The 23,457-nt window shown below is 45.5% G+C and overlaps 1 protein-coding gene across 5 annotated transcripts in view; it reads right to left on the bottom strand.

Moving 5' to 3' along the window:
• The window catches only part of PRKAG2 (protein kinase AMP-activated non-catalytic subunit gamma 2), a 209,803-nt gene that overhangs the window by 53,077 nt on the left and 133,269 nt on the right, over positions 1-23,457 (bottom strand). For all 5 annotated transcript variants that reach the window (XR_013831821.1, XM_079946862.1, XM_079946865.1 and 2 more), the window contains one exon: positions 14,232-14,443. Coding sequence is in view for 4 of the 5 variants with exons in the window: in XM_079946862.1 (XP_079802988.1) it covers positions 14,232-14,443 (212 nt within the window). In the remaining variant the exon portion in view is untranslated. The remainder of the gene's footprint in view (positions 1-14,231; positions 14,444-23,457) is intronic.

Here is a 23,457-nt window from a genome sequence, read left to right on the forward strand (position 1 = left end):
AGCATAAGAATGTAAGAAACAGCCATAAGACAGCTTTTCTGTTCAAAGAAAATCTATTGTGTATGGATGGCCATCTGTCATGGATGTTTTAGCTGAGATTCTTGCATTGCGGGGGGGGGGGGTTGGACTAAGTGACCCCCGGGGTCCCTTCCAACTCTGCAATTCTGTGATTCTATGTGTCTGGGAATTGTTGCAACATATTGCCTAAAATTTAGCCACATTGGTGTCAAGCAGACCTCTCTAGCGAGGGCGTTCCAAAACAAAAACCTCCATTCCAGGCCTTCTCTTTGGTCACTGTGAATCTCACCCTAGATCACGGGTGGGTTACTTGCAACCCTAGGTCCACATAGAGCCATCTAACAAATTTCACACAGGTGGCAAAGTGGGAGGAGAGGGAGAAACTTCTGGTTCTGTGAGGACTAAGGATCAAAGACCATTTCCAAAAAGCAATACTAAACCAAAATTTCCATGACTCCTTGGACAGAGGCCTGACAGTTCAGTTAAGGTGCCACGCTGGTTAAAACAATTATATCCATCTGTGGTGCAGACAACCTGCCCATGTCCCAAAGTGTCTTGTATACTACAGTGGTACCTCGGGTTAAGTACTTAATTCGTTCCGGAGGTCCGTTCTTAACCTGAAACTATTCTTAACCTGAAGCACCACTTTAGCTAATGGGGCCTCCCGCTGCTGCTGCGCCGCCAGAGCACGATTTCTCTTCTCATCCTGAAGCAAAGTTCTTAACCCAAGGTACCATTTCTGGGTTAGCGGAGTCTGTAACCTGAAGCGTATGTAACCCGAGGTACCACTGTACTGTCATACTCCTCAAACCACGTATCCACATATCTCATTTTAAGGAAATGATCAGTGAAGCATCACTAGAGTGAATCGGGATTAGGCAGAAGCAGCGCTTGGCCAAAGGACCCATATTCAGCCAGTCTGCTATAATTGACTAAAGGACTGTAGGGCAAGGCCACATCCCTAGTGCAAAACCATCAAAATTATCAACAGGTTGCTTTTATCCTTGCCCTCAGTTCCAATTGAAAACATGACAGTGATGAATCTACAATAATAACTATTTTGAGTTCACATCAGTCATCCAATGCAGAGGAAACATTTTCCAACCCACTGCTGAGACACTCTCCAATATTATTATGAGTCAGCTGCCCCAAAGCATCTCATTTTCCAGTGGCTAAACCTAGCCTGTTGCAGGTTTTTGCTTTTTGTTTTTAAATGCAGACTCTGTTTTTCAAACAATCTTATGCCTCCTCCTCTCCTCCTGCTGCCCAATGGCTTAGCTGGTGCGGCATTGAATATGGACAGACAGCAGTCCCATTGAGCAGGAGCAGGCAGTGAGAGCAAATATTACTGGACAACTTAGGGAAAGCCACCATTTCATTCCCAGTACACGACTGCAGTCTAAAACACTAAGCTTTGAATCAGCAAGACCTCTGTCATAAACTCTTAAGGGCTGCTTCGACACTGAGCATTTTTACTTACGGAAGTCACACACCCTCCAATCTAATTTACAGAGGCATCTGTAGTGATAAAAGCATCCTTCTCCCATGTTTTCCCTGTTCAGATTCTTTATTCCTCCAGAGTTCAGAAAAATCTGTTTGTTCTCTTTACATGATGGAACAGCTATGCAATTTCCTGAGGTGTAGATGAACCATCACACAGTTGTTCAAGCCTATACAGAGCAACAGTGGCCTGAAAAGACCATACAGTGGTACCTCGGGTTAAGAACTTAATTCGTTCTGGAGGTCCGTTCTTAACTCGAAACTGTTCTTAACCTGAAGCACCACTTTAGCTAATGGGGCTTCCTGCTGCCGCCACACCACTGCTGCGTGATTTCTGTTCTCATCCTGAAGCAAAGTTCTTAACCCACAGTACTATTTCTGGGTTAGCAGAGTCTGTAACCTGAAGCGTCTGTAACCTGAAGTGTCTGTACCCCGAGGTACCACTGTACTGTAGTATGTTTGGACGGCAGCAGTGGGGGAGAGAGTACTGCACCTTCTTTCCCCACCCCTCACAGTCTAAGTGATGTCCCCCAATAAACATTTGGACTGGGGAAACGTGGGCTGATCACAACAGAATGCAATTTGGATTCCAGAAGTCTAGATGAGGTTGCTACTGCCTTTCCTGTTTAAAGCAGAGGAGCAATGACCAGGCATTGCCTGGAAACAGTCAGGATGTGCATTCATAGCAGAAGAGGAATGACTGCTAGAAATAATAATAATAATAATAATAATAATAATAATAATAATAATTTATTTGTACCCTGCCCATCTGGCTGGGTTTCCCCAGCCACTCTGGGCGGCTTCCAACAAAGATGAAAAGTACACTAAAATGTCACATATTAAAAACTTCCCTGAACAGGGCTGCCTTCAGATGTCTTCTGAATGTCAGGTAGTTGTTTATCACTTTGACATCTGATGGGAGGGCGTTCCACAGGGTGGGCGCCACTACCGAGAAGGCCCTCTGCCTGGTTCCCTGTAGCTTTGCTTCTCGCAATGAGGGAACTGCCAGAAGGCCCTCGGAGCTGGACCTCAGTGTCCGGGCAGAACGATGGGGGAGGAGACGCTCCTTCAGATATACTGGACCGAGGCCGTTTAGGGCTTTAAAGGTCAGCACCAACACTTTGAATTGTCCTCGGAAACGCACTGGGAGCCAATGTAGGTCTTTCAAGACTGGTGTTATATGGTCTCGGCGGCCGCTCCCAGTCACCAGTCTAGCTGCCGCGTTATGGATTAGTTGTAGTTTCTGGGTCACCTTCAAAGGTAGCCCCACGTAGAGCGCATTGCAGTAGTCCAAGCGGGAGATAACCAGAGCATGCACCACTCTGGCGAGACAGTCTGCAGGCAGATAGGGTCTCAGCCTACGTACCAGATGGAGCTGGTAAACAGCTGCCCTGGATACAGAAAGAACACAGAGAGAAGGAACACTATGCTGCATCTGCAGCAGCACAACCGGGCGCCTTCATCTGCCCCAGCTGCAACAAAACATCTCTCGCCATATCAGTCTCTACAGCCACAGCAGGCGGTGTAACTCTCCAACAATTTGACTTCACCCTCAAAGGCAAACTCCTCCACTGTCTCCTGAGGCAGATGGATACCAACCAGGCTAAATCATCCATGTCTGTAAGCACCCTAAGTAACCTAGCCCATACTGGATCAGGCCAATTCCCCTCTAGCCCAGATCCTGTTCTCATTTTGGCTCACCAGATGCCTTTGGGAAAGCCACAAGCAGGATTCCAACACAAGAGCCACTCTTCCAACTTGTGATTGCCAGCAACTCGTATTTGGAGACCTGCTTCCCCCAACCTCCCACGCCATGTCTCCTTTGGCCTTTAGATAAGCTGCTGTCTCTCAGCCCAGGCCTCTATCTGGAGAGGCTACTAATCTACCATACAGGGTTGTTGTAAGAAAACCTGAGAAAGTCTACTTGAGTGCTGCAAGCCAACCTCCCTAACAATGAAAGGAAAAATGGATCACTGTGCAGCTAGAGGAAGCATTCGAGTAATTGCCACCCTGTCCCCCTTATTCCACGTCTACTTAGTTACTGTGCCTGGTGAAAAATTTATGAAGCCCTAGTCATAAGATGTTTTCAGACAGACGTACTTAACTGCCAGCCCTTCACTAACTGCAGCAGCTTTCGCACCAGCATTTATAATGTCAATGGAGAGTTCTATTTAAGCATTTATTGCTGGCTGTGGTCCACCGAGATCCATTAGAGTGTGGAGCAATCTCCCTCAGGGAAGTGGTGGGTAGCCGAGGGCCTCTGAAACCAGACTGGGCAAAATGCTATTTTTAAGGAATCAATGGCAAGACAGACACTGGCCACTGCCCAAGGAGAAGAGCTTGCAGCTGCTGCTAAATCCCCTTTTGTGATATGTTTACCGGGGCGTAAACATATCATGGCTGAGTCACAGAAACTTCTTGGCACAACTTGCTAAATCATGTTTGCCCACCTGAACACTGGAATGCTGGGTCTACAGTACAATGACAGCACACATTCTCCCTTTCCCTCAAGGCACCTAATTTCTTCTCAAAAAGTGCCAGATTTAAGCTAGAGGTACTTTCCTTTCCTGCTGCAGTCTCCATGTGGAACTCTGGGATATGCAGAGGTGGTGAAGAGAGGAAGTTTTTTGGGGGGCAGGGTTGTACCTAATCCTAGTGTGCATGACCTCTTTCAGACAACACTATTTTCTGTTATTAGAAAGATGTGAGGCATCATTCGGAATGCATGGGGACTGGGAGTTAATTGTCATTTTAATTCTTTTAAGCAGTGAAGAGTTTGCTTGTTTACCTTGCTTCTCCCAAACCCTGGGCCTGAGAATGGACCATATCTGCAGATTGCCCAATCTTGGGACTCTGAAGAAGTATCTGAAGAAGTGTGCATGCACACGAATCTGAAGAAGTGTGCATGCACACGAAAGCTCATACCTAGAACTAACTTAGTTGGTCTTTAAGGTGCTACTGGAAGGAATTTTTTTTCTTTTATTTTGTTGGGACTCTGACTTAGTCTGCAGCCTTGGAGGCCCACTGGATGGGTGCATAAGCATGACTTTAGACACCAAGGACAAATATGACTTGCCTAGAGCCAGTCTTTCTTCAGAGATATGGCCACACACAATATGTCTGAAATCACAAAGTGTTTTTTGTGCCAAGTCATTTCCAGGTGAAGCTTGAAAAGCTTAAGAGCGTATGTAATAAATGCATATCAAAGGAAAGCATGCAATTCACCACTAGGGTCCAGGAGCTGCCATGAAAGCAAAGACCCAAAAGCTCTCTTACATTTTGTGTTCATCTTTTTAAGTGAGAAAAGGAATGGGCAGTTGCTATAAAAGCAGAGTCACGGCAAAAAGGTTGAGGGAAATGGAAGGATGGAGTCAGGCAAGAGAGGAAAAGACGAGAGGAAAAAAGGAACTATTTCTGAAGGCACAGAAAATGCAAAGGGGGGCGGAACTATCATCACCCTCTGTATTAAAACCCCCACACAACCCTATCTGGAGCTCTATCAAATCTTAGGTGAAATGATCGGTAGAATGAAGACATTGTTTTCCAATGCACGCACAAGAAACTTTGTTGGGCTAATAGAAGGGGGATGGGAGGGAATGTAAGGTCATCTTACACATCAGCTTTCTGACTTTATGGCTGCTGCCAGGACACACTTCCAGGTACAGCTCTTTTCCAGGGCTGGGGGAGCTCTCTCATGCACACATGACAAATGGCTATTAAAACAGGTGATTACTATAACAGGGCCTTTTGGGTGGTGGCACTACAACTTTGGACGGCCCTCTGTGGGGAGATGTGAATGGTTCCCTCTCTTCCCATTTTTAGACAGGCAATGCTCTGCGTTTTAGTAGGCTTTATGCAGTTCCACGTTTATTTAGCGCTGCTTTTAGTTGTGCTGAATTTACTGAAAAATCCTATGGCATTGTTATCTCTGTGCGCCATTCTGCAAGTCTGGCTGCACTGCTGGGTACCTGCCAAGACCTACATCCCCGCAGGAGGTCCAGTTCCATCCTCTGGATCCTTGTGGCTCCGCTGTTCCTCCACTTGGCTATTGCTGCCTGCTCATCTGCTCTCTTTGACCAGATAAATAAAGTACTTAAAAAAAAAAAATCTCAACCACCTTTAATTAAAGTGTTCCAGGGAGATGTACAATAATATTTGCAAGAAGAAGCCTCTGGAACTGGGCATCCTTTTTAAAATGGCAGATCTGTTCAAACCAGCCACACCATAAAGCTGCAGAGAAAGGAATGAGTCTCCCTCTCCCTCCCCCCCCCCACACCAGGCAAAAAACAAAACAAAAACAGAAGCAAAAGAAACTTGCCTCCCCCATTACCTTTACAACCTCTCTGCATTCCACTCACACTTGGCAATCTGACACTAAGGAAGAGTTTAAGTCACCATCCTCCAGCTACTGTTTGAAGGTCAGGCAGTTCAAATAACAAGAAGTCAAAGTACAAATTGTTGTCTTATAGATGTTACGGTGTGTGTGAAGTTGTATGTCTTCCCACTAAACACAGCTGGCCTAACCTTTCGTTGAAGGAATCCAGCTAAACTTAGACGCTTTATCTGGAAAAAGTGCTTTGGACTCCCTACTAGGGACAGATACATAAACAAACATACACTTTCCCATAAAATTAAGCAGCTGCTACTTTGCAACTGGGGATGCAGGTGGTGCTGTGGGTTAAACCGCAGAGCCTAGGACTTGCCGATCAGAAGGTCGGCGGTTCGAATCCCTGCGACGGGGTGAGCTCCCGTTCCTCCGTCCCAACTCCTGCCAACCTAGCAGTTCAAAAGCACGTCAAAGTGCAAGTAGATAAATAGGTACCACTCCAGCAGGAAGGTAAACGGCGTTTCCGTGCGCTGCTCTGGTTCGCCAGAAGCAGCTTAGTCATGCTGGCCACATGACCCGGAAGCTGTACGCCGGCTCCCTCGGCCAATAAAGCGAGATGAGTGCCGCAACCCCAGAGTCAGTCACGACTGGACCTAATGGTCAGGGGTCCCTTTACCTCTACTTTACTTTGTAACCAGGAGGTTTGCAAGACAGCATTAAAATTTCCTTAAGGCAGGGCAAGTCTCTCATCAGGTTCTGCCTTAGTCATTCTGCCCAATCTTTACCTACTCCAGACGTGCCAGACAACAGATCAGCATTAGGAAAGGAGTAGGCAGGGGCAGCCAGAGCTACTATGTCACTTTAAAGCTAGAAACCTCTGGTTTGCAACCCTTACCCCAATTGCAAGGATGCCTGTACCAGCTCAGATTTAACAAGCAACTCTGTCTGCCAGGTTGTTGCATTAAATATATATACAGTATATATTGGCTCTGTTCCTGTGCCTTTAACAACAGCCTGACATACAGAAATGCTGCAAGTAAACCTGCTCCTAGCACTCAGCTTCCACCTGCTTCATTTCTGCTGTTAAAGGCACAGAAACGTAGAATCATAGTGGGAAGGGACCCCAAGGGTCATCTAGACCAACCCCTTGCAATGCAGGAACCTCAGCTAAAGCGTCCAATGCAAATGGCCACCCAATCTCTGCTTAGAAACCTCCAAGGAAGGACAATCCACCACCTCTCGTGAGAATCTGTTCCACTGCTGAACAGCTCTTACTATCAGAAAGTTTTTCTGAACGTTTAGTCGGAATCTCCTTTCTTGCAACTTTAAGCCATTGGTTTGAGTCCCTACCCTCCAGAGCAGGAGTAAACAAGCATGCTTCCTCCTCCATATGACAGCCCTTAAGATATCTGAAGATACAGTGGTACCTCGGGTTAAGTACTTAATTCGTTCCGGAGGTCCGTACTTAACCTGAAACTGTTCTTAACCTGAAGCACCACTTTAGCTAATGGGGCCTCCCGCTGCTGCTGCGCCGCCAGAGCACGATTTCTCTTCTCATCCTGAAGCAAAGGTCCTAACCCAAGGTACCATTTCTGGGTTAGCGGAGTCTGTAACCTGAAGCGTATGTAACCCGAGGTACCACTGTACTGTCATACTCCTCAAACCACATATGCACATATCTCATTTTAAGGAAATGATCAGTGAAGCATCACTAGAGTGAATCGGGATTAGGCAGAAGCAGCGCTTGGCCAAAGGACCCATCTTCAGCCAGTCTGCTATAATTGACTAAAGGACTGTAGGGCAAGGCCACATCCCTAGTGCAAAACCATCAAAATTATCAACAGGTTGCTTTTATCTTTGCCCTCAGTTCCAATTGAAAACATGACAGTGATGAATCTGCAATAATAACTATTTTGAGTTCACATCAGTCATCCAGTGCAGAGGAAACATTTTCCAACCCACTGCTGAGACATTCTCCAATATTATTATGTAACCTGAAGCGTATGTAACCCAAGGTACCACTATACAAAGAGACAGAAGCATTTCAGTTTCTGTGGAACTACAGGCAACGACCATTTTACACGGGGCTTACAATCCAAGGCACCGTGGGTTTAAGTGAAATCGTGTATATTGGGGATGCCCATAGAAAAAACCATGAACCCCCTCTGTAAACCCCAGAAAAACCCTTTAAAAAACCAGCAGCACTTACCAGATGCCAAACTCCACCACAGTTGTTCCCTCCAAACCTCCTTTCTCAAACTCCAACTCTCCACAGGCCTCAACGGTTGGTGCAAGAGCTTTGGGGATTGTACTTGCAAAAGCTTGTGGGATTGCTAGGTGCTGTTTTCACACCGTTTTTGCCCTTTCCACACTTTTTAAGGGCCACTGTTGCCCTTTTCCCGGTCACTCCCGGGTTCACGGCAATGCGCGTGTGCATGACCACACACAAATTGAATGTGTGTAAAATGGTCATTGCCTGTACTTATAGCAAAGTATAAAAATTAGAAAGCATAAAGTACGCCCAGCTAGTTAAGGTGTGTGAAATCTCAGCTGGGAGGCTTCGGGTCAAATAAATTAAATTTGCCTTTCTGGGCTGTGACCAGGGGTTCACTTTTTACCTTTACATCATCTGATGCTGAGGTAGCTTCTGTTTCCAGTGTCCCCCCCATTTCTGAAATCTTCCTCTTCTCCCATCAAGAGATATAGGGAGCTAATGTCAGGTAAACAATACAAGCCACAGCTGCTAAGCATTTTGCTTTACGGATGGATTTAAAGGCAGAGGAGGAAATCTTCAGGTTGCAACCTGAGCATGTAGACAGCAGATGTGTTATTCCCTGTCAGAGGAGCTGAAGTCCTAACACAGAAAGGCTGCAAAGGATATGTGATGCAAGGCTTATAAATCATGGTTTCTCCGCCACTGTCAGACTTGCTGGCTATCTTATGCAGCCACGCTCCAGAAAATAGGAAGAGTTATTGAGCCAATGAAAGATGTGATAAGTACAGTACACAGTCAGGGGCAAGCTATCCATCTCACTGTCATCTCAGTTTCCTGTGTCTAAGCCACCTTTTTTTAAAAAAAACAAAACAAAATTAATTTTGTTCTGGTGGACGGTCTGAGATGTAAATATGGATGCTAAAAGAAGACAACCAAGGATCCTGTTTCCATACCATGATGGTCTTCTCAAACAAGCTCCCAGCAAACTTTCCTGCTGCTGTAAAGAAAGTTTGGGGGGTCAAACGGGATATTGTTCACAGGAAAATTATTCCTGCACCTGTACCTTTAACAGGAGTCACATGCAGAGAAATTTAGCAGGTGAATGTTTTTACCCACCATTTATCTCCACGGTGGAAAAAGGTTTCTGTGCTGCCATCAGAAGCAGGGCACTTAAAAAAGGGGGAGGGGAATGTTGGTGATCCTAGAGGTTAAGAGATAATACTATTTCAATCTGCAGAGTCTCTTGCACCAAATATAAGGTAAAGGTAAAGGTACCCCTGCCCGTACGGGCCAGTCTTGACAGACTCTGGGGTTGTGCGCCCATCTCACTTAAGAGGCCAGGGGCCAGCGCTGTCCGGAGACACTTCCGGGTCACGTGGCCAGCGTGACATCGCTGCTCTGGCGAGCCAGAGCCGCACACGGAAACGCCGTTTACCTTCCCGCTGGTAAGCGGTCCCTATTTATCTACTTGCACCCGGAGGTGCTTTCGAACTGCTAGGTTGGCAGGCGCTGGGACCGAGCAGCGGGAGCGCACCCCGCCGCAGGGATTCGAACCGCCGACCTTTCGATCGGCAAGTCCTAGGCGCTGAGGCTTTAACCCACAGAGCAAATACATCAATATTGCTGAAATATCTGACAACCCCCTGGCTCTTGAAGACATATCTTCTAAGTCAAGCACTTCCCTGAACCTGAGCTTTCTGATCTAATTGTTTTAATCATTCTTTTAACTGTTTTAATTGTTATGCTTCTTCGCAGGCTTATTTTATTGTATATATTAAATACAGATGTTTTTATGTTTCGATGGAATTGCTTTATTCTGTATTTCAATTACGTGTGGATACTGAATACTTGATTTTATACTTGTAAACTGCTTTGAAACTATTTTGGTATGCAAGCGTTATATCACTAAATACACAGTGCTGACATTAATCAAACGCAAAGGGTTATGTCGCAATCGTCAGATTTGAATAATGACGTATTAAAAGTAGTTTCAGAAAAGCGGACTCACAGGAGACACCAAGAGATGAGCGGTATGCAAAAGCAGAATGTAGGACTGGAGACTATTTAGTGCAAAACAACCGTTGCGAGTTGGAGTAAACAGTAAACCAAGTAATTAAGGTTAGAACAAGATTGCAGAGTAGAAATTTAGATGTAAAGGAGAAAAATATGGAAGCAGCATGAGATTTTTAGGAAGAGATCATGGTGATAGAAAGCACCTGCCATTCCTATGGTTGGGAATATACTGTTGTATGTCACCCCAATCTCAGCACAATGTGAGATTCCAGGCACTTACCCAGGGTTTGTGTTTCCTTCGGGAAAAGGGATAGCGGAGACTGTAGTGTCTTTATAATATATGGTTTATTTACACGCATATATACAGCCTGACCCTATGGTGGAGAGGTTCACAGCATTAACAGCCCAAGAGGATATTGTTTCTGTAATAGCCACAGCCTTGGATTTGAACAGAAATCAAGCATGCCTCCATCTCTCTGGCTTCTGCCTGCTTCTTTCCAGCTTCTAGCTGACATCATTCCCATGTCTCTGATCTCAACTCTGCCTCTGTCCTTCTAGCTTCCCACGAATTGAAGGAGGGGTCCCTACCCATTTGCCATCTTGCACAGAGCCCCTTTCTTTGTTCTCCTTAATGGCCCATCACCCAGGCTATCACCTCACTAGGAAGCTAGCTAGCCTGGCTATTAAAAATTAGAAGGGGGTCCAGACATTAGGCCCACCCCTTCCCAAACTCATAACAATACTAACTGACCCCAGATATAGGGAGATGGCAAAACCAAATGATAGAAAATATTTTGAAGAATAGGAGTGGCATAAGTAAGGCCTAGTAGGAAATAGCAATTGGGAAGGCTTGCTGTGGGGAAGGATCTTCTCACCCTAGACTAGGTATGCACAGGAGATAAAAAATGGCACACAGCTTTCAAGCTCCATATGGGTTACTTAGTGCTTGGGGATGGATGGGTTTCTAGCAAAGGATGCTGAAGTTGGTAGACCTTAATCTGATCCACCCAGGCACTTCTTATGCTCTTAAGAAAGAACACATACATATTTAGGATCACTTAGCACAGATTAGTTATGCCTCAGCTACCCTAACTACTTTTTTGGTACATTTAATGCACCTTGGTGGAGAATTCTAGCTTTACAAAAAGTAGACTACAGAAGATTGGTCAGCCCATCTCTTACCTTGAAAGATAACACCCCCTGCTATTGTCTCCCCATCTCTTTCTCACCAAGTTTTAGTACTTAGGTGTCCTATTTTGTGTTATTGTCCTGTTGGCATGCCCTGCGACAAATGCTGACGTAATACCTTAAGACAGGAGGGAGACCTCCGAGTATTCATATTATATTGCTGTTCTGATCCAAGGCAAGTTTGATCATTGTGACTAAGATTATGGGTTTGTTTTGTTTTTTTAAAAAACTTAGCTGTTTTGTACTTGTTGAGGAAAGACTGGGTATAAATCAACGCAGGGCTAGAAAGTCAAAAAGGGGATGCGGGTGGCGCTGTGGGTTAAACCACAGAGCCTAGGACTTGCTGATCAGAAGGTTAGCGGTTCGAATCCCTGTGACAGGGTGAGCTCCCGTTGCTCAGTCCCAGCTCCTGCCAACCTAGCAGTTCGAAAGCATGTCAACGTGCAAGTAGATAAATAGGTACTGCTCCGGCGGGAAGGTAAACGGCGTTTCTGTGTGCTGCTCTGGTTCGCCAGAAGCGGCTTAGTCATGCTGGCCACATGACCCGGAAGCTGTACACCGGCTCCCTTGACCAATAAAGCGGGATGAGCGCCACAACCACAGACTGGGCCTAATAGTCAGGGGTCCCTTTACCTTTAGAAAGTCAAAGGTCTGACATAAGGTTTTCACATGGCCAGAGGTGGAGGTTGATCACATCTGGAAAAACTTTCTGGCAGCAAGAGCTGTTTGACAGTGGAACCGTCTCGCTCAGGTGGTTGTGGACTCTCCTTCCATTGAGTTTAGAGATTGGATGGCCATCTGTCAAGGATGCTTTAGCTGAGGTTCCTGCATTGCAGGGGATTGGACTAGATGACCTTTGGGGTCTCTTCCAACCCTACAATTCTCTGTTGTTATCTGAAATAAATCCTCCATGTTTGATTGCCATATTGTGTGGACCGTACTTAGATCAGCAACTCATGTCAAAGGTGAATGGTTTGAAGAACTCACGTTCACTCAGAAAGGCTGATGGAAGAATAATCTATCAACTGAATCACCAAGCGATATTTCATACATCCAATCCCCAAATGAGTAATTTCTTCCTCCTATGAAAGTTGCCATTTGACTTTCACACTCAGAGGCTCTGCAGTGGCCATTTAGGAGTGTTTCCCCACCAAAGTCAACTACTATTTCATACTGGCATGTAAGCAAAGTATACAGTGACCTGATGTGATTGATGTTAGAATGAGCTGAGGTCCAAGTATTAGTTTAGTCATCAGTGGCTTCTTGCCAGCTACATCTAACTGCACGTCTCACAGCAGCACATATCAGCTACCTTTGCTCTAGTTCCCATTTGTCATCTCTTTACGTAAATTCCGTAAATTTACAGGTGCTTAATACAGCTGTCAGGTGACGCAGGTGGCGCTGTGGGTTAAAGCCTCAGCGCCTAGGACTTGCCGATCGAAAGGTCGGCGGTTCGAATCCCTGCGGCGGGGTGCGCTCCCGCTGCTCGGTCCCAGCGCCTGCCAACCTAGCAGTTCGAAAGCACCTCCGGGTGCAAGTAGATAAATAGGGACCGCTTACCAGCGGGAAGGTAAACGGCGTTTCCGTGTGCAGCTCTGGCTCTGGCTCTGGCCAGAGCAGCGATGTCACGCTGGCCACGTGACCCGGAAGTGTCTCCGGACAGCGCTGGCCCCTGGCCTCTTAAATGAGATGGGCGCACAACCCCAGAGTCTGTCAAGACTGGCCCGTATGGGCAGGGGTACCTTTACCTTTTTAATACAGCTGTCAGACTGCAAGCCAGATCGATGCTAACCCTTTAAATTCCCAAGTTAAGTGGGAGATTCTGCAACCCATTTTTCCTCTGGCTCTTACACACACACACACACACACACACATCCACTGTAGCAGATGGAAGGTTTGGCTGTCTTTGCATTTTTCTCTGAAAAATGAAGGCTTTAAATGTTTGTTACTTCTAAGCTTCAGCAAAAGTATATTGACTATGGGTGAGGTTTTATATCTGAATTTAGAATTTTATAAAGTAAAACACAGTGTATTGCCTACCCCTGAGAAAAGAACTTACGGCTGTTGATAGTATAAACAAGACTGATGGGTGTTCACAGCTAGAATCCTATACAGGATTAAGCAGAATAAGCAGGTTTGAGGAAGGAACCCAAGTAATCAAAGTAGCTTTATCTTCCAACAGAAAACGGCATTCTACAAATTAAACACTGTATCCTATTGAAGACAATGGTGCCAATAATTAGTTGCTATTTGTAATGGCTGGTGGCTAAGTACTCAGTGTGCAAGTTAAAATTTAGGCACACCTTCTTGAAACTCCCAAGCAAACCTGCAGAGATTTGCAGTCTAAAAGCCTTTGCTAAGAATCGAGAAGCCATTGGTTCAAACCTCACCTCTGCCTTGGACTCATTAGGAGGCCTTAGACAAGATGTCAGCCTCCGTCCTCACCCCAACTGAAATATAGTGATAACTGTAAGACTTAAGCACCTTGCAGAATTATTATAATATATTTATATCCCGCCCATCTGGCTGGGTTTCCCCAGCCACTCTGGGAGGCTTCCAACAGAACACTAAAATACAATAACCTATTAAACATTAAAAGCTTCCCTAAACAGGGCAGTCTTTGGATGTCTTCTAGAAGTTTGGTAGTTATTTTTCTCTTTGACATCTGGTGGGAGGGCGTTCCACAGGGCGGGTGCCACTACCAAGAAGACCCTCTGCCTGGTTCCCTGTAACTTGGCTTCTCACAGTGAGGGAACCGCCAGAAGGCCCTCAGCGCTGGACCTCAGTGTCCGGGCAGAACAATGGGGGTGGAGAAGGCGCTCCTTCAGGTATACTGGACCGATTATATCAAAAGGATTATAAGAAGATAATCCACGCTATGAACTTGGACACTTAGAAGCACCCTGTTAATCCTAAAATGCACACAGGACTTTGCTTTTCTTACAGAGAAATGAAACAGTCCATACTTACGGCTTTTGAGGTAGCGCACGGGGTGGAGGTGGGAGGTTTGGCCACACTTTGTCCAGGAGGGAGACTCGGTCTCTGGCCTGTATCTGGGGGGGAAGAGGACGTGTGAATCCGTGTTTCTAGCCTCTCTGGTTCATGTTTGTAGGATTCAAGCGGAAACGTTGGCTGCTTGATCACTTGTGTCGGGGTTGAGGGAGAGGAGGAAAGACCAGAGGCTATAAACAAAACAAAAAAAGATGCAGATCATTAAATCTCGGATACATATGGGGTGAGGAATGGCTTAAGCCACGCAAAAGCTTTGATCCAATATTTTCATCCCCCCACAACACTGCAACACTGAACAGAAATATTGTCCTTCTATTTACAAAGTATGGGTCTTCCTCCCATTGCCATAAAATGCCTTTTTTAAATCTATAAAGTAGCTGCTGTGAAGCGTGTGTTGATCTCAAGCAAGCACAACCAGCCAGATGTGGCTGCGGAAGAGACACCATCCCATTCCTCGGTGTCACCAATGAAGAGAATTCATTGCTGACAGCCATGTAGAGCAATCTGTGAAGAAAACAGGGGTGAAAGCAAGAGTAGAGATGCTTGTGCCTTCCTGTTTTCTAGGGATTTCTCCTCCCCACATGTACACAGACACAACAGGGACTGTTCAAAGGGCGGGGGGAACCAATGATATGCCAACTCCCTTGGCTTGAATCACTACTGGCTCACATAAATCAAATACTTCAGGTGGGGAGATCACATTCTTTGAAAGCTCCAGGTACCTAGAAATGTTTTGCTTTCTCACAGTCACCTGGGAACAGTAGTGTGGTAGGGATGGAGTTTCAGAGCAAGGCAGCTCAGCTTAATGCACTAAGGTACTGCAAGGTCAGGAAATTTGTACTGCGAGCCTGCTATTTTTAAAAACCCTAGGAAAAACAACAACCCCAAAACGAAAAGGCAGAGAGCAGTGCAGCAGAAAGCAGGCAGGGTCAGCTGAGCGAAGGCAGTTCTTTTGTGGAAATGTATAAAACTGATTGTAAGAGATGACTTTCCCAGTAGTGATGTATGGAAGTGAGAGCTGGACCATAAAGAAGGCTGATCGCTGAAGAATTGATGCGTTTGAATTCTGGTGCTGGAGGAGACTCTTGAGAGTCCATGGACTGCAAGAAGATCAAACCTATCCATTCTTAAGGAAATCATCCCAGAGTGCTCACTGGAAGGACAGATCCTGAAGCTGAGGCTCCAAGACTTTGGCCACCTCATGAGAAGAGCAGACTCCCTGGAAAAGACCCTGGTGTTGGGAAAGATGGAGGGCACAAGGAGAAGGTGACGACAGAGGATGAGATGGTTGGATAGTGTTCTCGAAGCTACCAGCATGAGTTTGACCAAACTGCGGGAGGCAGTGGAAGACAGAAGTGCCTGGCGTGCTCTGGTCCATGGGGTCACGAAGAGTCAGACACGACTAAACAACAACAACAACAAGAGATGATACTGCTTAGCTTTGCCACTTTCAATGTCTGATGGAGCCAGATGGGAAGGGAAGGGCAGAGTTAGAAATGCCCCAAGAGACTCCCACCCGCTTTATTAGGAATCTGGAACTGGCCAGACTGTCAATTTCAACATCTTTGGTCCATCAGAGCCAAGTGGCTGTTACAGGATTTCTTACAGAAAATGTATGTGGTATGATGACTTTCCATAGCAAGCACTGCTAGAGGAAATGGAGGAGGGAGAGTTGGTGGATACAATTAACAAAGGTCTCTAGAGCAGCAGCCTTCTCCAACTTGGTGCCCTCAAGATGTCTTGGCTTACAACCATCAGTCCCAGCCAGAATGGCCGATGGTCAGGGATGATGGGAGTTGTAGTCTGAACAGAACCAGGCTAAGGAAGGCCCCTGTGCAGAGGATTTGTACCAATCCCATTATTTCAACGTAATCAGTCTTCTGTTGGTCAAAAGTATCATGAAAGTCAACTGTACAGCAGTTTCCGTTGATTTTAAAGACCATATCTTGGCAACCTGAAATTGACTTTTGTTTGAAGAGGCATTTGTGTTGTGTAAAATTAAACAAAACACACACACAGTAGCTGTTAAGGTACTGTTCAGAACCAGGAAACTGTTAATGCATGCCGTCCTCAGCAGTTCTGTTATCTCAGGTGTTGCTATGAGAAAGTGAACACTTCCAAGCAGCAAAGAAATTGAACTAAAGATTTAAAGGCTGTTAGGAATGGAGAGGCAGTAAATAAACAAGAATGCTGAAAAGGTGGTTGTTTCCTCTCTACTATAAAGATTCCCAACTGTGACATGTTATAAAAAAACAGAAAAACCTTCTGGATATACTCTTAAAAAGGTAAAGGTAAAGGGACCCCTGACCATTAGGTCCAGTCGTGACCGACTCTGGGGTTGTGGCGCTCATCTCGCTTTATTGGCCGAGGGAGCCGGCGTACAGCTTCCGGGTCATGTGGCCAGCATGACTAAGCCGCTTCTGGCGAACCAGAGCAGCGCACGGAAACGCCGTTTACCTTCCCGCCAGAGCAGTACCTATTTATCTACTTGCACTTTGACATGCTTTTGAATTGCTAGGTTGGAAGGAGCAGGGACCGAGCAACGGGAGCTCACCCCGTCACGGGGATTCGAACCGCCGACCTTCTGATCAGCAAGTCCTAGGCTCTGTAGTTTAACCCACAGTGCCACCCTTATGCCGCTGTTATTAGGATGCACATTTGTATTTCTAAACACATGATGTTGCTTTATGCAGAGTCTGATCATTGGCTCACTTAACCCAATACTGAATGCTCTGATCAGCAGCTGCTCTCTGGCATTATTTTGTAACAGGCTTGGATTGTTTTTCATTTTGTGTGAGTCACCTTGGGAGAGTTTTTAAGGACCAACAGGTGGATATTAAAGTTATTATAAAAGAACATCATGAAACGTCTCAGCAGAGGGTCTTTCCTACCCTTCTACCTAAAGTAATATTTAACTAGTTCTGCTATAGATAAACCACAGGAGCTTTTATGCGTATAGCATTTCCCCCACTACTGCTCTGTAGCCCCAGATTCCATCACAGTTTAAAAATATTATATTCCATTTCACTTATGGAGGTCTGCTATATGAGACCAGGAAAGTGACAAGAGGAAAAAGAGATGAAAAAAGCCAGCAAAATTAGCACATGCAACAGGAAAGAGGAAGAGGAGACAGATGGTCAAGAGAACAGACCCGGTGAACACAAGAGAATACATTTGTGGGAGATTGTGGGGGTCGTTGTTAAGAAGCAGAGAGGGAGCGTGCAGTTCAGATCTTGAGCGAGAGCTGGGATAAGAAGGAAAGGGAAAGAGTCTGTGGGTAATCTGTTTGTTTGGAGATACAGTTGTACCTTGGATCTAGAACGGCTTGCAAGTTGAACATTTTGGCTCCAGAACGCTGCAAAGCTTGCAGTCTATGTCCTGACAGATTCTAAGCTAGAGAACATTCATATTCTTGAGATCTCCCTACACCCTTCTGCTGTGCCTGATGCTGTCTTGTCTCTTAGAAAATGAAATGCTAACTCTAACTAACAGATTACAGAAAGAACATTGTTTCTTCTAGCTAGATAATATTTAATGCCCTTTTCTATATGTTTGAAAAGACCTTGCCTCAGTCTGCTGGTCAAGATATCAGACAACACTACTCCTTTGCAGTCAGACACAATATCGGTGCACTGTTTCAGACCACGATACAAACTAAGGATTAATCAGACTTGCCATTTCCCATCAGACTACATGGGAGTCAAGCTTTCTAGGTTGTGAGAAAGGTTAATGAACTATGCAATCCTATAAATGTCTACGCAGATGTAAGCCACTGAGTTCAGTGGGATTTACTCTGAGGAAACCGTGAACAGGATTGAAATCCGAACTCTCTTCCCCAATGCTTCATTTCTTCCAAGTTCAATGCATTAAAGGTAAAGGTAAAGGACCCCTGACAGTTAAGTCCAGTTGCGAACGACTCTGGGGTTGCGGCGTTCATCTCACTTTACTGGCTGAGGGAGTCTGCGTTTGTCCGCAGACAGTTTTTCTGGGTCATGTGGCCAGCATGACTAAGCCACTTCTGGCGAAACCAGAGCAGCGCACGGAAATGCCATTTACCTTCCCGCCAGAGTGGGACCTATGTATCTACTTGCACTAGGTTGGCAGGAGCTGGGACTGAGCAACAGGAACTCACCCCGTCGCAGGGATAATGCTTTTATAGGCAGGTAAGTGGGACGTGGGTGGCGCTGTGGGTTAAACCACAGAGCCTAGGACTTGCCGATCAGAAGGTCGGCGGTTTGAATCCCTGCAATGGGGTGAGTTCCCATTGCTTGGTCTCTGCTCCTGCCAACCTAGCAGTTCGAAAGCATGTCAAAGTGCAAGTAGATCAATAGGTACCGCTCCGGCAGGAAGGTAAACGGCGTTTCCGTGCGCTGCTCTGGTTCACCAGAAGCAGTTTAGTCATGCTGGCCACATGACTCGGAAGCTGTCTGCAGACAAACGCCGGTTCCCTCGGCCAATAAAGCGAGATGAGCGCCGCAACCCCAAAGTTGGCCACGACTGGACTTAATGGTCAGTGGTCCTTTACTAAGTGTTTTCAGAATGCTTAAAGTTTTGGTGGAAACTGCAAATGAGGAAAATGACATTCCATTCAAAGGAAATATGATTTACTGCATTACAGCTCCTTAATGCGACTTCTGAGATGCATCTATCACAAGAGCTAATGGGCTAACATGTCAGCTGAAGAGAGGTCCAATAGCAACAAGCTGTGCCAAAACACTAATAATCAGACACACGGGAGCCAAGCCACACAGTTAGCAACATCATAGACATGCCAAAAAAATAAATAAGAGGATGCAGTAAATGGTCAGCAAATGAGGATTCTTCAGGAACACTACAGAGCTGTGTATAAGATAGTCTTCATATAGTTTATCTCCACTTTCACTCTCCCTGTCCCACTCAAATATGTGACTGGACAGGGAGTATGTCAGGGCTGAACCAAGGATAGTGGTCTCAAGTGAGCCAGGAGCTAAGAACCAGGAACTGTGGGAAAAGCCAATAATCAGAACTGAAGAGTAAGTCTCTATGCAAAGGACGAACCACAAGGCGAGGTCAATGAGTAAGCCAGAAGTCCGGATCAAAGAATAACCAAGGATACAATACCACACCAGAGTCCAGGAAAACTTTGTTGCTTGAGCAACAAGCCCTACACCCATCTCTATCACAAGTGGCCTCAGGGACTAGGGGTGCGGGGCTTGAAGGAGGGCTGAGGCATGGGCAGAAAGGGTTAGACCTCCTTGTCCACCCATACGCAGCCTCAATTACAGAAGCGTGCTGGTTTTAAAACGGATGATTTGTAATTTAATTTGGATTATCGATTGGCCAGGATTGCACACAGAAGTCGAGCAGTTTTGCACCCAAACAGGTAGGCCCTTGCAATGTGTCTTCCAACAAGGCTTTGGAGTTCAGCCTTTCCCCTTGCTTTTGATTTGTGCATCAATATTGCTACAAGTCCAAATCTGCAGTTAATCACTCTTCTATTTTCCCATCAGCTTAGGCTTTCCTTTTCTGGCACTGCTCACGATCTGACATGCAAAGCCATTTCTCTCCGGGCTAAATATTTTCCATACCTTTTAAGCATTTGCATACCATTTTTGTGCCAGCATTTCAAATGTGCAAATATTCCATGTGCACTGTGTAAGGGCTTGGGGCAAAGGACTCTCTTCCCCTGCAACCCTTCCGTAAAGGTTTGCACTCTTCCGCTACTAGGGAAAACCAAGGCGCAGGCAAGCTATGGCTGGTGAATGTTAAGTAGAGTCAGTTACTTGTAGCAAAACTGAGCAGGGCCTACTATTTCTCCATTAGGCTGATTCATCGCAAAGAATACCAGGCATTTAAGGCAATTGCTGCAAACTTCATGTGATAACAGTTGACTGCAGTTGCTTAATGGCTGTGAAGGCACATACAAAGCAGCAGGTGAAGAGTGTGTTTGTAATGAAAGCTCTCTGGATATGGGAAGCCACATAAGGAAGCAAGCAGCTAGGTAGTACAACCCCTACTGCAACTGGGAAAAATTGCATTTCCCTTTAAAAGATATAACGCAGGGGGAGCATCTCCTGGATCATTCTTCCACTTTGTTGTTGTTGTTGTTTAGTCATTTCCGACTCTTCGTGACCCCATGGACCAGAGCATGCCAGGCACTCCTGTCTTCTACTGCCTCCCGCAGTTTGGTCAAACTCATGCTGGTAGCTTCGAGAACATTGTCCAACCATCTCGTCCTCTGTCGTCCCCTTCTCCTTGTGCCCTCCATCTTTCCCAACATCAGGGTCTTTTCCAGGGAGTCTTCTCTTCTCATGAGGTGGCCAAAGTATTGGAGCCTCAGCTTCAGGATCTGTCCTTCCAGTGAGCACTCAGGGCTGATTTCCTTCAGAATGGAGAGGTTTGATCTTCTTGCAGTCCATGGGACTCTTAAGAGTCTCCTCCAGCACCATAATTCAAAAGCATCTTCCACTACTCCCCCAATAAATGCATATATTGAACGACGCATGAATATGACTGGACCTAACGTATCTACACCGGCTCCAACAGATGGGAGGAATCTCAATTGCTATGCCATTCTAAAATTATTGTTGCCATCCATCTGTCTCGGGAGGCAATGGCAGAGTGCACTTTCGGGGGTAACGTCAAACTGTTGGAGAGTTACAGCGCCTGCTGTGGCTGTAGAGACCGATATGGGAGACATGTTTTGTTGCAGCTGGGGCAGGTGAAGGCATCTGGCTATGCTACTGCAGATGCACCATGGTGTTTCTTCTCTCTGCGCTCCTCCCAGCGGTCATTCCTCCTCTGGTCACAGCTATGGATGCACAACCTGACTGCCTGTCTGCAGGCCTCGCAATCGTCTGCAAGAGGTTCCCACAGGGCAGGGTTGACATTGCCAGCCTTCATGTCACATTTGGAGACATCTTTGTAACACAGAGCTGGGCTTTCGACAGGCCTAATGCCTGATGCAACACACTTTTGTCTTGGCATGGGGATGCGCCAGTTTGAACAGAGACAACCTGTCACTCCTTGAAGTACACACCATACACCATGAACTGTTATCATTATTACCTTGTGAACTGTAAATATTTTAATCAGTCAAGGGACATAAGCACTCTGACCCTGCACAGAACTGAGCTGTATAAGTCATCTCTGTCCCCCACAACCCTCACCCCAATCTATAATATTTATTTATACTGAAAGGTATAGGCTGCTTTTTGTATTCAGAGGGCCCTTAAAAAAAAGAAAACAATGACGAACAATAAAAAGGAAATGGAGATTTGAGTTCTGGTTGTCAACAAATTTGGTTCTCTGCTATTGTGAAGTTTGGGTTTTTTATAATAGTTTTATATTTTTGTTTTTGTGTGTGTGGATTTGGTATATTTTAGTATATTGCTATGCATCTTGGCAGGAACCTTTGGAAGAACACAAATTTAATCAATCAATCAATCAATCAATCAATCAATCAATCAATATGAACTAATGTCAAATAATATCCATAAAAAGATCTGTGCAACAGAACAAAGCAGCAAAAGGGGCAGCAAAGATGTCGGCTTCACTAACTAGGACAACTAACCAATACCGAGTGCCCATCGCAATAAGGCAACTCTCACCAGGCCTCTGGAGACCAGCAGGATGAATCTCCTGGTGGAGGGAGTTCCACAGTTTGGAAGCTGCAATCATTATGGACCTGTCCTGCGCTCCCACCAGTTGAGACACAGAGCAGGGCCTCTTCCAAAGGCCAAAATTGGAAGGTGGAGTCATGTGGAAGCAAGTACTCCTTCTGGACCAGGGTGAGGAGGGGAGGGAATGGTAATGCTAATAATATGGGGGTCATAATTTACCTGACAATACTGTGGTAAGAATGACTAATATAAAGGCCTCAAATGCTCGGAAGGCATAAATTCAAAGTGTTATCGTTGTTGCAATGAACGCAGCAAGAAATCTTTCAAGACGGTGAACTCGGAACGTTTGCAAGCTGCCCCTGCTCTAGGTAGCATATTTTCCTGCTTCTCACAAGGACCATTCTTCTTCAGCTTATTATTCAAACACATTAGCCAACAAAAAACAGCGAACACATTCAAGTAGTCCTTGAGCGAATACATCCTTGGCCCGCTAACGAAACAACAAGCGCTAAGACAACACAGCCCTGAAATGCTGACCTCCGACCCGGTCACTTACGCCATGAGTCTGTTGCAATGCCTAGCCACCCTGGGCTTTATTTACTTAGCACATCACCTGGTTTCTCATTCTCTTACAGAATACTTCACATTCCTCAATGGTGAGGCTTTAAAGGAACAAGGTTCTGGGCCCAGTCTGCACCCATGCAAGTGTGATCGCCATTAACCTGGCTGTACTACCAGTGACATTAGTTACACTCAAACCCATGCACACTTTGTGCAAAATGTAATATATACAAATTCTGGAGCCCAAATTCTGTGATGAGAAATGCTTGATTATTTGCCCCTTACAAACCTCACAAATTAGGTAAAGCTTCAGGAGTTTCTCCTCTACAGCTTTATTTACTTTGATTCTTTCTAACAACCACCACAACCACGAATCATGTAATTTGCAGGCAAAAGAAATGTCTTCATATTCAAACAATCCATAATTAACATGAGAATTTGTTGCCATAATATGTGGTGGTATACAACTAAGTTTTACTCAAAATAGACCCAACAGGTGTTACCTTGAGTTGAAGAAAGAGCCCTCTAATTATTTGGGTTTCTTCCCCCTTAATCATTGCACCCCTTGGTTGTGTGGATCCAGTGAGAATAGGTTCCTGTCTCCAAATAAGGTGCTAATAAACTTGGCCAACTACAACCAGGTCCTACACATGTTAACTCCAAAATAAATACCAAGTAACCATGAACAAATTTGAAGGGAAGGGGGTTGTGTTATATAGTGAAATGAGAAAAATATTCCACATTCTAGATCTTGGTGTGCTAAATCCCTCTGAAATCACTGAGGATTTGCAAAATAGCCTACATATTATGCATGTCATCGAGAACATGGAATGCCAACGCATGTAAAACCATTGTGCTATATGATTGGCATGCATGCTGGATATTTCTAAAAATGGGGGGTGGGGGGAACCATGCCAACACCAACAGCTGAGTTAGGGTATTTTTTGGAGTAGGCCAACCTCAGAGCAACTATGAATTTGTTTGTCTGTTTGTTAATATTTCTAGGATGCTCCAAAAGTAGC

This window comes from Podarcis cretensis (assembly GCF_951804945.1).
Source record: "Podarcis cretensis genome assembly, chromosome: 12".
NCBI classification, from domain to species: Eukaryota; Metazoa; Chordata; class Lepidosauria; order Squamata; family Lacertidae; genus Podarcis; species Podarcis cretensis.